Source organism: Scyliorhinus canicula, chromosome 19, assembly GCF_902713615.1.
Source record: "Scyliorhinus canicula chromosome 19, sScyCan1.1, whole genome shotgun sequence".
NCBI classification, from domain to species: domain Eukaryota; kingdom Metazoa; phylum Chordata; class Chondrichthyes; order Carcharhiniformes; family Scyliorhinidae; genus Scyliorhinus; species Scyliorhinus canicula.
This window is the reverse complement of record NC_052164.1, coordinates 639,737-651,915: the sequence shown is the minus strand read 5'-3', so window position 1 is coordinate 651,915 and position 12,179 is coordinate 639,737. Positions and strand designations below refer to the sequence as shown.

At 53.8% G+C, this 12,179-nt stretch overlaps 1 protein-coding gene across 1 annotated transcript in view; it reads right to left on the bottom strand.

Moving 5' to 3' along the window:
- The window catches only part of cntnap1 (contactin associated protein 1), a 70,676-nt gene that overhangs the window by 19,622 nt on the left and 38,875 nt on the right, over nt 1–12,179 (bottom strand). Inside the window, exons 10-15 of the mRNA XM_038779774.1 lie at nt 11,371–11,527; nt 11,071–11,198; nt 9,277–9,480; nt 8,667–8,885; nt 7,246–7,485; nt 2,502–2,729 (exon numbers count right to left, since the gene is read on the bottom strand). Of these exons, the coding sequence (XP_038635702.1) occupies nt 2,502–2,729; nt 7,246–7,485; nt 8,667–8,885; nt 9,277–9,480; nt 11,071–11,198; nt 11,371–11,527 (1,176 nt within the window). The remainder of the gene's footprint in view (nt 1–2,501; nt 2,730–7,245; nt 7,486–8,666; nt 8,886–9,276; nt 9,481–11,070; nt 11,199–11,370; nt 11,528–12,179) is intronic.

Here is a 12,179-nt window from a genome sequence, read left to right as displayed (position 1 = left end):
AGACTGTTAATGGAAAGCTGCCCTTTATTATAATAATAATCGCTTATTGTCACAAGTAGGCTTCAATGAAGTTACTGTGTAAAGTCCCTAGTCGCCACATTCCGGTGCCTGTTTGGGGAGGCTGGAACGGGAATTGAACCCACACTGCTGGTCTTGTTCTGCATTACAAGCCAGCTGTCTTAATCCACTGTGCTAGACCAGCCCCTACAAGAGGGATTAAATATAAAAGTAATAATATTTGGCTGGATTCTCTGCCGTTGGGATGCTCCGTTTTGCCAGTAGCCCGGGGGTTTCCCGATGGCGTGAGGCTGCCCCACGTTGGGAAACCCCATTGACCAGCCGGTGAAACAGAAATCTGGTGCGGTGGGGCGGAGAATCCATATTTTTCATTGTACAGGACTTGGTCAGACTACATTGGGAATACGGTCAGCAGTTTTAGTCTCCTTATTTGAGAAAGGATGTCAATGTGTTGGAGGAAGTTACTAGACTGATACCTGGAACGAGCAGCTTGTCTTGGAAAGGCTGGCCAGACTAGGCTTGTTTCTACTGGAGTTTAGGAGGAGAGTGAGGAATGACCTGATTGGAGAGTATATGGTCCTGAATGCTCTTGACAAGAGGGATGTGGAAAAGATGTTTCCTCCTGCGAGTGTGTCCAGAAATAGGGGGCAAAGTTTTATCTATTCGGACAGAGATGGAGAATTTCTTCTCTCAGACTCTCTGCCTCAGGCAGTCATGCAGGTGGGGCATTGAATATTTTTCAGGCGGAGGTAGATATTCGTGTTAGGTAAGAGAATCAAAGGTTATTGGGCTTAATGGGGACATGGAGTTAGAAACACAACACATCAGCAATAACCTTAATGAATGGCGAAGGAGGCTCGGGGGCCGAATAGCTTGCTTCAGCTCCTATTTTATATATTTGGATGTTTGAGTCGCTCTCAGAAGGGGAAACGTCCTCTCAGAATCCACCCTGTCAAATTCCTTCAGGATCTTACATGTTTCAATAAGATGATCTCTCTGTCTTCCAAACTCCAGTAGATACAGGCCCAACCTATCCAACCGTTCCTCATAAATTAACCCCCCTAATCCCAAGAATCAGTGGCGTGAACCTTCTCTGAATTTCTGATACATTTATACCCAAAGCACCCATTGTGGACTCGCCCTGTACAACTGCAGCAAAATATTCCTACTTTTACCTTCCATACTATTTGCAATAAATGTAAATGGCAACATTCCTTGACTTGGCACGTCATAAAATTCAAGGCTATGGGCGGGCAAATGGGGTTGCATTGGTAGGTCAGGTGTTTATCATGCGTCGGTGCGGACTCGATGGGCCGAAGGGGCCTCTCTGCATTGTGTGTTGCTGTGATTTCCGATCCCTCCTCACTCACTGTGGCTGCATTCCAACCTGATTGAGAGACGAGAAATGGAGGCCACACACTGTCAGCTGGAGCTCAGGGCTGCCAGAGGTAGTAACCAATTCTCTAATTCAGCCACATTCATTCTCTCGAGAGGAGAAGTCTTGCCGTATACCTGTCATTGGAACCATTTTAACTGTGCCTGATTGGTCACTTTTTCACTGTGACCCATAATCCTTCACATCAATTGAATGAGCAAAAAAAATCAGAAAAGACAAAATTCATTAAATTGTGTTAATTCACCTGAGTATTAATGCAAATATTAACATGTGAGTACATGTCTGATTGTGTAAACTTGTGTCTCCAATTGTGTTACTGGAGTACATGGGGTTAATTGTGTGGCTACATGAGCAGTGCACTCGCATATTTCTAAATTCATCCACAGGCTGTGGGTGTCGCTCGTTAGGACAGCATTTATGCCCCATCCCTAATTGTCCTTCAGAAGGTGGTGGTGAGTTGTCTTCTTAAACCGCTGCAGTCCTTCACGTGCAGGTACACCCACTGTGCTGTTAGGGAGGGAGTTCCAGGATGTTGCCCCAGCGACAGTGAAGGAACGGCCGATATATTTCCCAGTCAGGGTGGTGAGTGACTTGGACGGGAACCTCCAGGTGGTGGGGTTCCCAGGTATCTGATGCCCTTGTCCTTCTAGATGGTAGTGGTGGTTGGTTTGGAAGGTGCTGCCTAAGGAACCTTGGTGAGTTGCTGCAGTGCATCTTGTAGATGGTACACACGGCTGCCAGTGTTCGTCGGGGGTGGAGGGAGTGAATGTTTGTGGAAGGGGAGCAATCAAGCGGGGCTGTTTTGTCCTGGATGGTGTGGAGCTTCTGGAGTGTTGTTAGAGCTGCACTCATCCAGGCAAGTGGAGAGTATTCCATCACACTCCTGACTTGTGCCTTGTAGATGGTGGACAGGCTTTGGGGAGTCAGGAGTTACTTGCCGCAGGATTTCTAGCCTCTGACCTGCTCTTGTAGCTGCAGGTTTTATGTGCTGGGTCAGTTTATGGTCAATGGTAATCCCCAGATTGTTGGCATTGTACGGTGCAGTACTGCGTGTGCGCTGCATTAACATGTTGGTGTGTGTGCTTACCATCATGTTTGATAATCACTGCAAGATAATCTCTGGAGTAGGAGCTGATGTACATGAGGACACTTGGTGGCTGGGACGTTTTGAAACTGAAGACAATTTCCTCACTGGTCGAGTTAAAATCGTGACTCAGTGGAACCATCATATTGGCAAAGATGTTTGCTGCTGCTAGAAACGGTGATTGGAAACCATAACGTACATAGGTCCCGGGCTCAAAATATCCACCAATAACTGGGAAGAGAGAGATGAGAGATACAATCAGAATGAGCAGCAGAGATTTTACATCATTAACTGTTTACAACTGATCAAATGTGAAGGGACTGGAGGAAGATAAACATTGGATTTTCCCAAAGCTTCACCAATAGGACCAGAGTTTCACTTTTCAGCACAATGACACTGCAGGAGGGCAGGAGGGCAGGAGGGCAAGGATTCAGCTCAGAGAGGAACATTCAAGGAGGTTTTTTGAGGGTGGGACAAAAGTTTAACTCACAGTAATCAGCCATCCACACACCCATCACCCCCACATACCCACACATACACACCCACCCCCACATACCCACACATACACACCCACCCCCACATACCCACACATACACACCCACCCCCACATACACACCCACCCCCACATACCCACACATACACACCCACCTACACCACCCCCACATACACACCCACCCCCACATACATACACATACACACCCACCCCCACATACACACCCACCCCCACATACACACCCACCCCCACATACACACACATACACACCCACCCCCACATACCCACACATACACACCCACCCCCACATACACACCCACCCCCACATACCCACACATACACACCCACCCCCACATACCCACACATACACACCCACCCCCACATACCCACACATACACACCCACCCCACATACACACCCACCCCCACATACCCACACATACACACCCACCCCCACATACCCACACATACACACCCACCCCCTCATACACACCCACCCCCACATACACACCCACCCACACATACACACCCACCCCCACATACCCACACATACTCACCCACCCCCACATACCCACATACACACCCACCCCCACATACCCACACATACTCACCCACCCCCACATACCCACCCACCCCCACATACCCACATACACACCCACCCACCCCCACATACACACCCACCCCCACATACACACCCACCCCCACACACACCCCCACCCCCACACACACCCCCACATACACACCCACCCACACATACACACCCACCCACACATACACACCCACCCACACATACACACCCACACACACACCCACCCACCACCCCAGCATACACACCCACACACACCCCTAAACCCACACACACCCCTCCCCCACACTCACCACCATGCACCCCCCACACCCACCCTTGGAGGGACGGGGTGGGGGGGGGGTGCTCCAGGCCCAGTGACCCCCCCCTTTTCTCATCAACTCCCATCTCCAAGACCATGACTGCCCCTCTCCCCCCACCCCCCCCACCCTCCTCTCGGAGATGGTGCTTTGCTCAGAATTACCACCAGCTGTTGTAGCTGGGCGACGGTCGGCATTTTCAAAAAGCTCTTTCAGTTGATTCTCAACCTCCTCTTTCCTCCTTCCACTTTATTACACTGACAGTCTGCAACCATCTGGTCCAGTCGCCCTCGCTCAGGGGTTCTCCCTCGCCCTGCCGGGGGAGGGGGTCTCCCTTGCTCTGGGGGTCTCCCATCTCCCTCGCTGGGGGGGGGGGGGGGGAGATCTACCGTCACCCTCATCTGGGGGTCTTCTGTCACCCTCGCTTGGGAGGGGGGTCTCACTTGCTCGAGGTGTCTCCTGTCTCTCTCACCCCAGGGGGTCCCCTTGCTCTGGGGGTCTCCCTCGCTCTGGGGGTCTCCTGCTGCTTCAGTAAAGTTCCGTGAATGGCGGGGAAATCTCGGTGCTGCAGCTGCCTGGAGTCACTCTGCCAAACGCATCTAAAAACGACTTTACATTTGTCCGCTGAGCCACGCCCACTGTATTCTGCTCACCTTGCTTGTGACTTGACTAGGTGGCCGTGTTCAGGTCCAGTACGGCCCCTTCCCTATTGTTGAACTAGTTGGACTATCAACATATTGTTTCAAGCCGCCCTCCTGGATGCTCCTTACAAACTCTGCCCCATCCAAGCCCCCAGCACTAAGTGAGTCCCAGTCAATATTGGGGAAGTTAAAGTCTCCGATCACAACAACCCTGTTGCTTTTACTACTTTCCAAAATCTGGGTACATATCTTTTCCTCTATCTTCTGTTGGTTGTTAGGTGCCCTGTAGTAAACGCCCAACATTGTGACTGCACCCTTCCTATTCCTGATCTCTACCCATATAGCCTTGCTGCCCTCTGAGGTGTCCTCCCGTAGTACAGCTGTGATATTCTCCCTAACCAGTAGCGCAACTCCTCCACCCCTTTTACATCCCCCTCCATCCCGCCGGAAACATCTAAATCCTGCGTCGATTTCCTCCCACAATCCCAAGATGTGCAGGTTAGCTGGATTGGCCATACTAAATTGCCCTTAGTGACCAAAATGAAAAATGAAATGAAAATCGCTTATTGTCACGAGTAGATCATAGATCATAGAATTTACAGTGCAGAAGGAGGCCATTCGGCCCATCGAGTCTGCACCAGCTCCTGGAAAGAGCATCCTACCCAAGGTCAACACCTCCACCCTATCCCCATAACCCAGTAACCCCACCCAACACTAAGGGCAATTTTGGACACTAAGGGGCAATGTATCATGGCCAATCCATCTAACCCGCACATCTTTGGACTGTGGGAGGAAACCGGAGCACCCGGAGGAAACCCACGCACACAGGGGGAGGATGTGCAGACTCCGCACAGACAGTGACCCAAGCCGAAATCGAATCTGGAACCCTGGAGCTGTGAAACGATTGTGCTATCCACAATGCTACCGTGCTGCCCATAAAGGCCACATTCCGGCGCCTGTCCGGGGAGGCTGGTACGGGAATCAAACCGTGCTGCTGGCCTGCTTTAAAAGCCAGCGATTTAGCCGAGTGAGCTAAACCAGCCCCTGGTTCAGAGGGGTTATTGGGTTTCTGGGATAGGGTGGAAGTGAGGGCTTAAGTTGATCGGTGCAGACTCGATGGGCCGAATGGCCTCCTTCTGCACTGTTCTATTTCTAGCCTCACTGGCACAGGGAGTAATCCTGAGATTACAACCAGAGACGTCCTACTTTTTAGCTGACTGCCTAACTCCCTGAACTCCATCTGCAGGACCTCATCACTCTTCCTGCATGTCGTTCGTACCGATGTGTACTGTGACCTCTGGCTGTTCACCCTTCCCCTTCAGAATGTCTCCTGCCTGTTCAGAGATATCCTGGGCCCTGATACCAGGGAGGCAACATAACATCCTAGAGTGCCTTTTGCATCCACAGAAGAGCCCATTCGTGCCCCTAACTATAGAGTCCCCGATAACTATCGCTCTCCTGTGCTTTTCCCCTGTAATGTAGGAAAAGGAGGGGATTAGAAATGGTGACGGTCGTTTACACGGGACTGAGGGGTCAAATGTTTTTTGAGGAACGGTATAATAACAGCCAATTTTAAAGAGACGGAAACAGTTTGTGAGGAGAGATAATATTAGCCACATGGTGGGGGGCAGGATGGGTGATCAGCATTTTACTGGGAATAGGGTTGAGAGAGCAGGAGGTGGGTGTCATTGTCAAGAGGGGGAATGGGGAAGATAGAAGAGAAACTGGTGAAAGATACTGTACACAGGATGACTCAGGCCCGTGGCTGGGGAGGCCGGGCCCCGTGGCTCTGGGCCCCGTGGCTGGGGAGGCTGGGGCTGGGGAGGCCGTGGCCCGTGAGGGAGGCCGGGCCTGTGGCTGGGGAGGCCGTGGCTGGGGAGGCCGGGGAGGCTGGGCCTGTGGCTGGGGAGGCCGGGGAGGCTGGGCCTGTGGCTGGGGAGGCTGGGGAGGCCGGGCCCGGGGCTGGGGAGGCCGGGCCCGGGGCTGGGGAGGCCGGGCCCGTGGGGGCTGGGGAGGCCGGGCCCGTGGGGGCTGGGGAGGCCGGGCCCGGGGGGGCTGGGGAGGCGGGGGCCGGGGGGGGCTGGGGAGGCGGGGGCTGGGGGGGCTGGGGAGGCGGGGAGGCCGGGCCCGGGGCTGGGGAGGCCGGGCCCGGGGCTGGGGAGGCCGGGCCCGGGGAGGCCGGGCCCGGGGCTGGGGAGGCCGGGCCCCGTGGCTGGGGAGGCCGGGGCTGGGGAGGCCGGGCCCCATGGGGGAGGCCGGGCCCGGGGCTGGGGAGGTGGGGCCTGTGGCTGGGGAGGCGGGGCCTGTGGCTGGGGAGGCGGGGCCTGTGGCTGGGGAGGCGGGGCCTGTGGCTGGGGAGGCGGGGCCTGTGGCTGGGGAGGCGGGGCCTGTGGCTGGGGAGGCGGGGCCTGTGGCTGGGGAGGCGGGGCCTGTGGCTGGGGAGACCGGGCCCCGTGGGGGAGGCTGGGGAGGCCGGGGCCTGTGGCTGGGGAGGCCGGGGCCTGTGGCTGGGGAGGCCGGGGCCTGTGGCTGGGGAGGCCGGGGCCTGTGGCTGGGGAGGCCGGGGCCTGTGGCTGGGGAGGCCGGGGCCTGTGGCTGGGGAGACCGGGCCCCGTGGGGGAGGCTGGGGAGGCCGGGGCCTGTGGCTGGGGAGGCCGGGGCCCTGTGGCTGGGGAGGCCGGGGCTGGGGAGGCGGGACTGGGGAGGCCGGGTTTGTTGAGGAGCTGGTACCTTTATTGCAGAATGGTCCATCAAACGCGCTGGAATTGCAGTCACATGTGTAGGTGCTATATCTCTCGACACATCTCCCTCCATTCTGACACAGCACCTCGGAACTGCCGCACTGTCCTACACAGCCAGCATTCACTCCCTCCGTCATATTGGCTTCACGTTCCAGGTTCAGGATTTCTCCGTTCATTTTTAGCCCACGCAGACAGCCGAAGAACGCATCCAGCCTGTATTCAGCGGCTCCTATCACACAAAAGACCAACAGCCTCAGCCAGAAAGGCGGGAATATCATCACATCTGGATTGTGACCAGAGACAGGCTGGAATCACATTACAGCTTTGTACCCTCTCAATGTCCTGTTAACCACCCAACCAACAAAAAAACCCAAATAATATAGCAATGAGTAAGAAGTAAAATGCATTTGGGATGGAGAATTGTGGCAGATCTGAGCACATTTTCCGTTAACTAACGCCCCCACTCTGCGATGTCACTTTCCTCTACTGACTGGCTGCTCAATGGGGAATTCCATTATCCTGGAATATACCTTCCATTTGTCAGGCAGGAGGTAATCCCAAACCAGGAAATCCAGCCAATTCCACACTTCAGGAACATAATAATTTCCCCCTCCGCCTCTGCCTTCTGTTACCCACACCAAGAGGTATATTTGCAGTGTTCACGATGAACTCTTGGACTGGAATCTGATCCTCATTGTTGAAAACATTCCAGGATTGGTTCTTCATTTCAGCGACTAAGTGTCGGCTCCAACGGAGAATTTGTGGGCGTTTACGATGCAAAAAAATTGCCAGCAGCCCCTCACCAATTCTGGGACTAGTGAGGGGCTGGCAACGGCGTACAAACTGCTGGCTCCCAAGCCAAATACAACTGGACAATGGCTGGGTCCCAGGCCGCACATGCGCACTGCGACGACCTGCAGCAGCCGCGCCATACAACATGGTGCCACCGTGCGCAAAGTCAACCTGCCATCCATGACCTCACAGCCCACCCCCTGACCACCCCCCACCAGTCCCCCCAGCTCTCATGGAAGCCCCCCCCGGGCTAGTGGCATGGATCCCGGCCGATTGTGGAGGCGCTGGACACAGTCCGCAGGCACCACACCGGGTTCCTGACCACTGAGGCCACACATCCGTGCGGTCGGGAACTCGGCCCATCGAGGGCGGAGCAACATGGGAGGGTCTGCCAATGACGCGCCAACGGAGTCGCAACGGCAATGACGCCATTTTGGAGGGGCGGAGACTCGCAAGCCAGCGGCAAACCGGCGCCGGACCCCATTCCCGGCGTCGGAATCAATTCTCCACCCAATCGGCGACTGCGATTTCGGCATCGGGCTGCGGATAATCGCGCCCAACTTTCTTCATCATTTTTGCCCCTCACTGGAACCCGGAGTTGAGGAATTTGAAACTTACCAACAAACAACGGTTTTTCAAGTTTCAGTGAAACGTAGCTCTGCGGTGGCGCCTCCCTCATTCGCCATGGCAACTCATCCACACGCAAACGGGCAAACTTCACATTCATCTCCACCTCCACAAAATGCCAGGCATCATCATTGAGCGGGGTGACAGACTCCACCTGCAGCTCCTCTGGCCCATCGCCCACGTTGAAGGAGAACGCAACCATCATCTCAGCTGCAAAACACCGGGGGGGGGGGGGGGGGGGGGGGAACAGGGTCACTTACTGAACACAAGGGTCAGGGGTCACGCACCAAACCGGTGGGGTCAGAATTCACACACTGACCCAAGGATGTGGTTGTGTCTGGGGACAGCGCTGACCATCACGCAATCCCAGAGTGACGATCGGAGCTGGAACCTGGTTAACAAATCACAATGAAACGCAGAGCTGAGGAGTCAAGATGTTGACTTTGCTTCGGAACTGAATTGTTGCCTCTTCAGCTGGTCACAGTTCTGTCCCGAATTTATTAAATTATTTGAATAATTCCTCACTTTGGGTTGAAACCTTTTTAAAATATGTTTCAATTGTTATTTTACTCCTTCCATAATTTCAAATAATAAAACTCACATTTCAGTTCGAGCCGGATAAAATTCCTGTATCTGGAATATCTGGAATCCTCCAGGAAGTGCCAGTGTCCGGAATTCTCCAGGAAGACACCGGAGGAAGATGTAGTTTTAAAATAGAGTGAAATGTCAGCACTCGGGCCTGGATTGAAGCTGGGGAATGTTAGATAATTCCCGTGAACAAATGAAGCTGTGTTCCAGGAACCCCCTGTGCAAAAAGCAAACATTTCAATGGGGGGGACCATCAAACAACTATTTCAATAAAATATCATTATCACCAGAAAATCACCAATTTCCCCGTCACATCCCACCTCCGCCCCACCAGAATCCAGTGACACAGAGAACATTACAGCGCAGTACAGGCCCTTCGGCCCTCGATGTTGCGCCGACCTGTGAAACCCCTCTAAAGCCCATCTACACTATTCCCTTATCATCCATATGTCTATCCAATGACCATTTAAATGCCCTTAGTGTTGGCGAGTCCACTACTGTTGCAGGCAGGGCATTCCACGCCCTTACTACTCTCTGAGTAAAGAACCTACCTCTGACATCTGTCCTATATCTATCTCCCCTCAATTTAAAGCTATGTCCCCTCGTGCTGGACATCACCATCCGAGGAAAAAGGCTCTCAATGTCCACCCTATCTAATCCTCTGATCATCTTGTATGCCTCAATTAAGTCCCCTCTTAACCTTCTTCTCTCTAACGAAAACAGCCTCAAGTCCCTCAGCCTTCCCTCATATGATCTATGTCCCTCTGTAACTTATAACATCCTTCTGCACTGTCCACAACTCCACCGGCTTTAGTGTCATCTGCAAATTTACTCACCCATCCTTCTACGCCCTCCTCCAGGTCATTTATAAAAATGACAAACAGCAACGGTCCCAAAACAGATCCTTGTGGTACACCACTAGTAACTGGACACCAGTCAGCGCATTTCCCATCAACCACCACTCTTTGTCTTCTATCAGCTAGCCAATTTCTGATCCAAACTGCTAAATCACCCTAAATCCCATGCCTCTGTATTTTCTGCAATAGCCTACCGTGGGGAACCTTATCAAACGCTTTACTGAAATCCATATACACCACATCAACTGCTTTACCCTCATCCACCTGTTTGGTCACCTTCTCGAAGAACTCAATAAGGTTTGTGAGGCACGACCTACCCTTCACAAAACCATGTTGACTATCTCTAATCAAATTATTCCTTTCCAGACATCCGATCTCTTATAAACCATTCCAAGACTTTGCCCACAACATAAGTAAGGCTCACTGGTCTATAGTTACCGGGGTTGTCTCTACTCCCCTTCTTGAACAACGGGACATTTGCTATCCTCCAGTCTTCTGGCACTATTCCTGTAGACAAAGCCAAAGGCTCAGCAATCTCCTCCCTAGCTTCCCAGAGAATCCTAGGATAAATCCCATCCGGCCCAGGGGACTTATCTATTTTCACACTTTCCAGAATTGCTAACACAACCCCTTCACATCTCCTTTGGGGTAAGAGACACAGCTCCTCGTCCCCCTAACCCCTCCCAACTCCAGAATACAGCATCTCCTCAAACCACCCCTCCCCTCCTCCAATGCACCGTGTTCCACCATCCTGCCCACCTCCAGGAACCTATCTGCTGAAAGGTCATTGACTCTGTTTCTCTCTCCACAGCTGCTGTCAGACCTGCTGAATATTTCCAGATTTTTCTGTGTTTATTTCACAATTCCAGCTTTCTGCTTCATTTTAACCTGGGGAACCTGCTGCTCATGTCCACCACCCGCTCCCCACCGGCTGGCCCTCGAACACTCACCATCTCCATAGCAACGCAAAGGGCCCACATTAAACCGGGCCTCAGAGCCCGAACGAAATGTGTCGCCAACAACAACTTTAGTAACCGGTAAATCTTCCTTATACTTCAGCAAACCTTGATCCGATTTCCTGTGGAAGACAGAAAGATTAATTCTACAGCGAGAGAGAGAGATCCAGGGCTGGATGGGAGCAGGGAGCAGGGTGCGAGACATTTTCCAATATCCTTAAATGAACAGAATGAAATAATAGACAGGACGGGTTCAGCTTCTTTCAGTGACAGGAATCACGCAGCTAAACTCACCACAGTCCATAGTCTGCATCACAGTTGCAGTAATACTTTGGGTCTGTGCAGCTTCTCTCCATCCCACAGGCACATCTCTGACTTCCGGGACTTGCACCTCCCCAATAGAAATGTTTCTCAGACCCTCTGCCCAGCCACCAGGAGAAAGGCAGCCCAGCTAAGAGGAGAGATCACAGAGAGAGGCAGATGTATCAGAGAGGTGGACCGGGGAGCGGCGGACCGGGGAATCTGGGAGAGGCAGGCTGGGAATCTGGGAGAGGAACGCCGGGGAATCTGGGAGAGACAGGCCGGGGAATCCGGGAGAGACAGGCTGGGGAATCCGGGAGAGGCAGGCTGGGGAATCCGGGAGAGGCAGGCCGGGGAATCCGGGAGAGACAGGCCGGGGAATCCGGGAGAGACAGGCTGGGGAATCCGGGAGAGACAGGCCGGGGAATCCGGGAGAGACAGGCTGGGGAATCCGGGAGAGACAGGCTGGGAATCTGGGAGAGACAGGCTGGGGAATCCGGGAGAGGCAGGCTGGGGAATCCGGGAGAGACAGGCCGGGGAATCCGGGAGAGGCAGGCTGGGGAATCCGGGAGAGGCAGGCTGGGAATCTGGGAGAGACAGGCTGGGGAATCCGGGAGATGCAGACAGGGGAATCCGGGAGATGCAGGCCGGGGAATCCGGGAGAGACAGGCTGGGGAATCCGGGAGAGGCAGGCTGGGGAATCCGGGAGAGGCAGGCTGGGGAATCCGGGAGAGGCAGGCTGGGGAATCCGGGAGAGACAGGCTGGGGAATCCGGGAGAGGCAGGCTGGGGAATCCGGGAGAG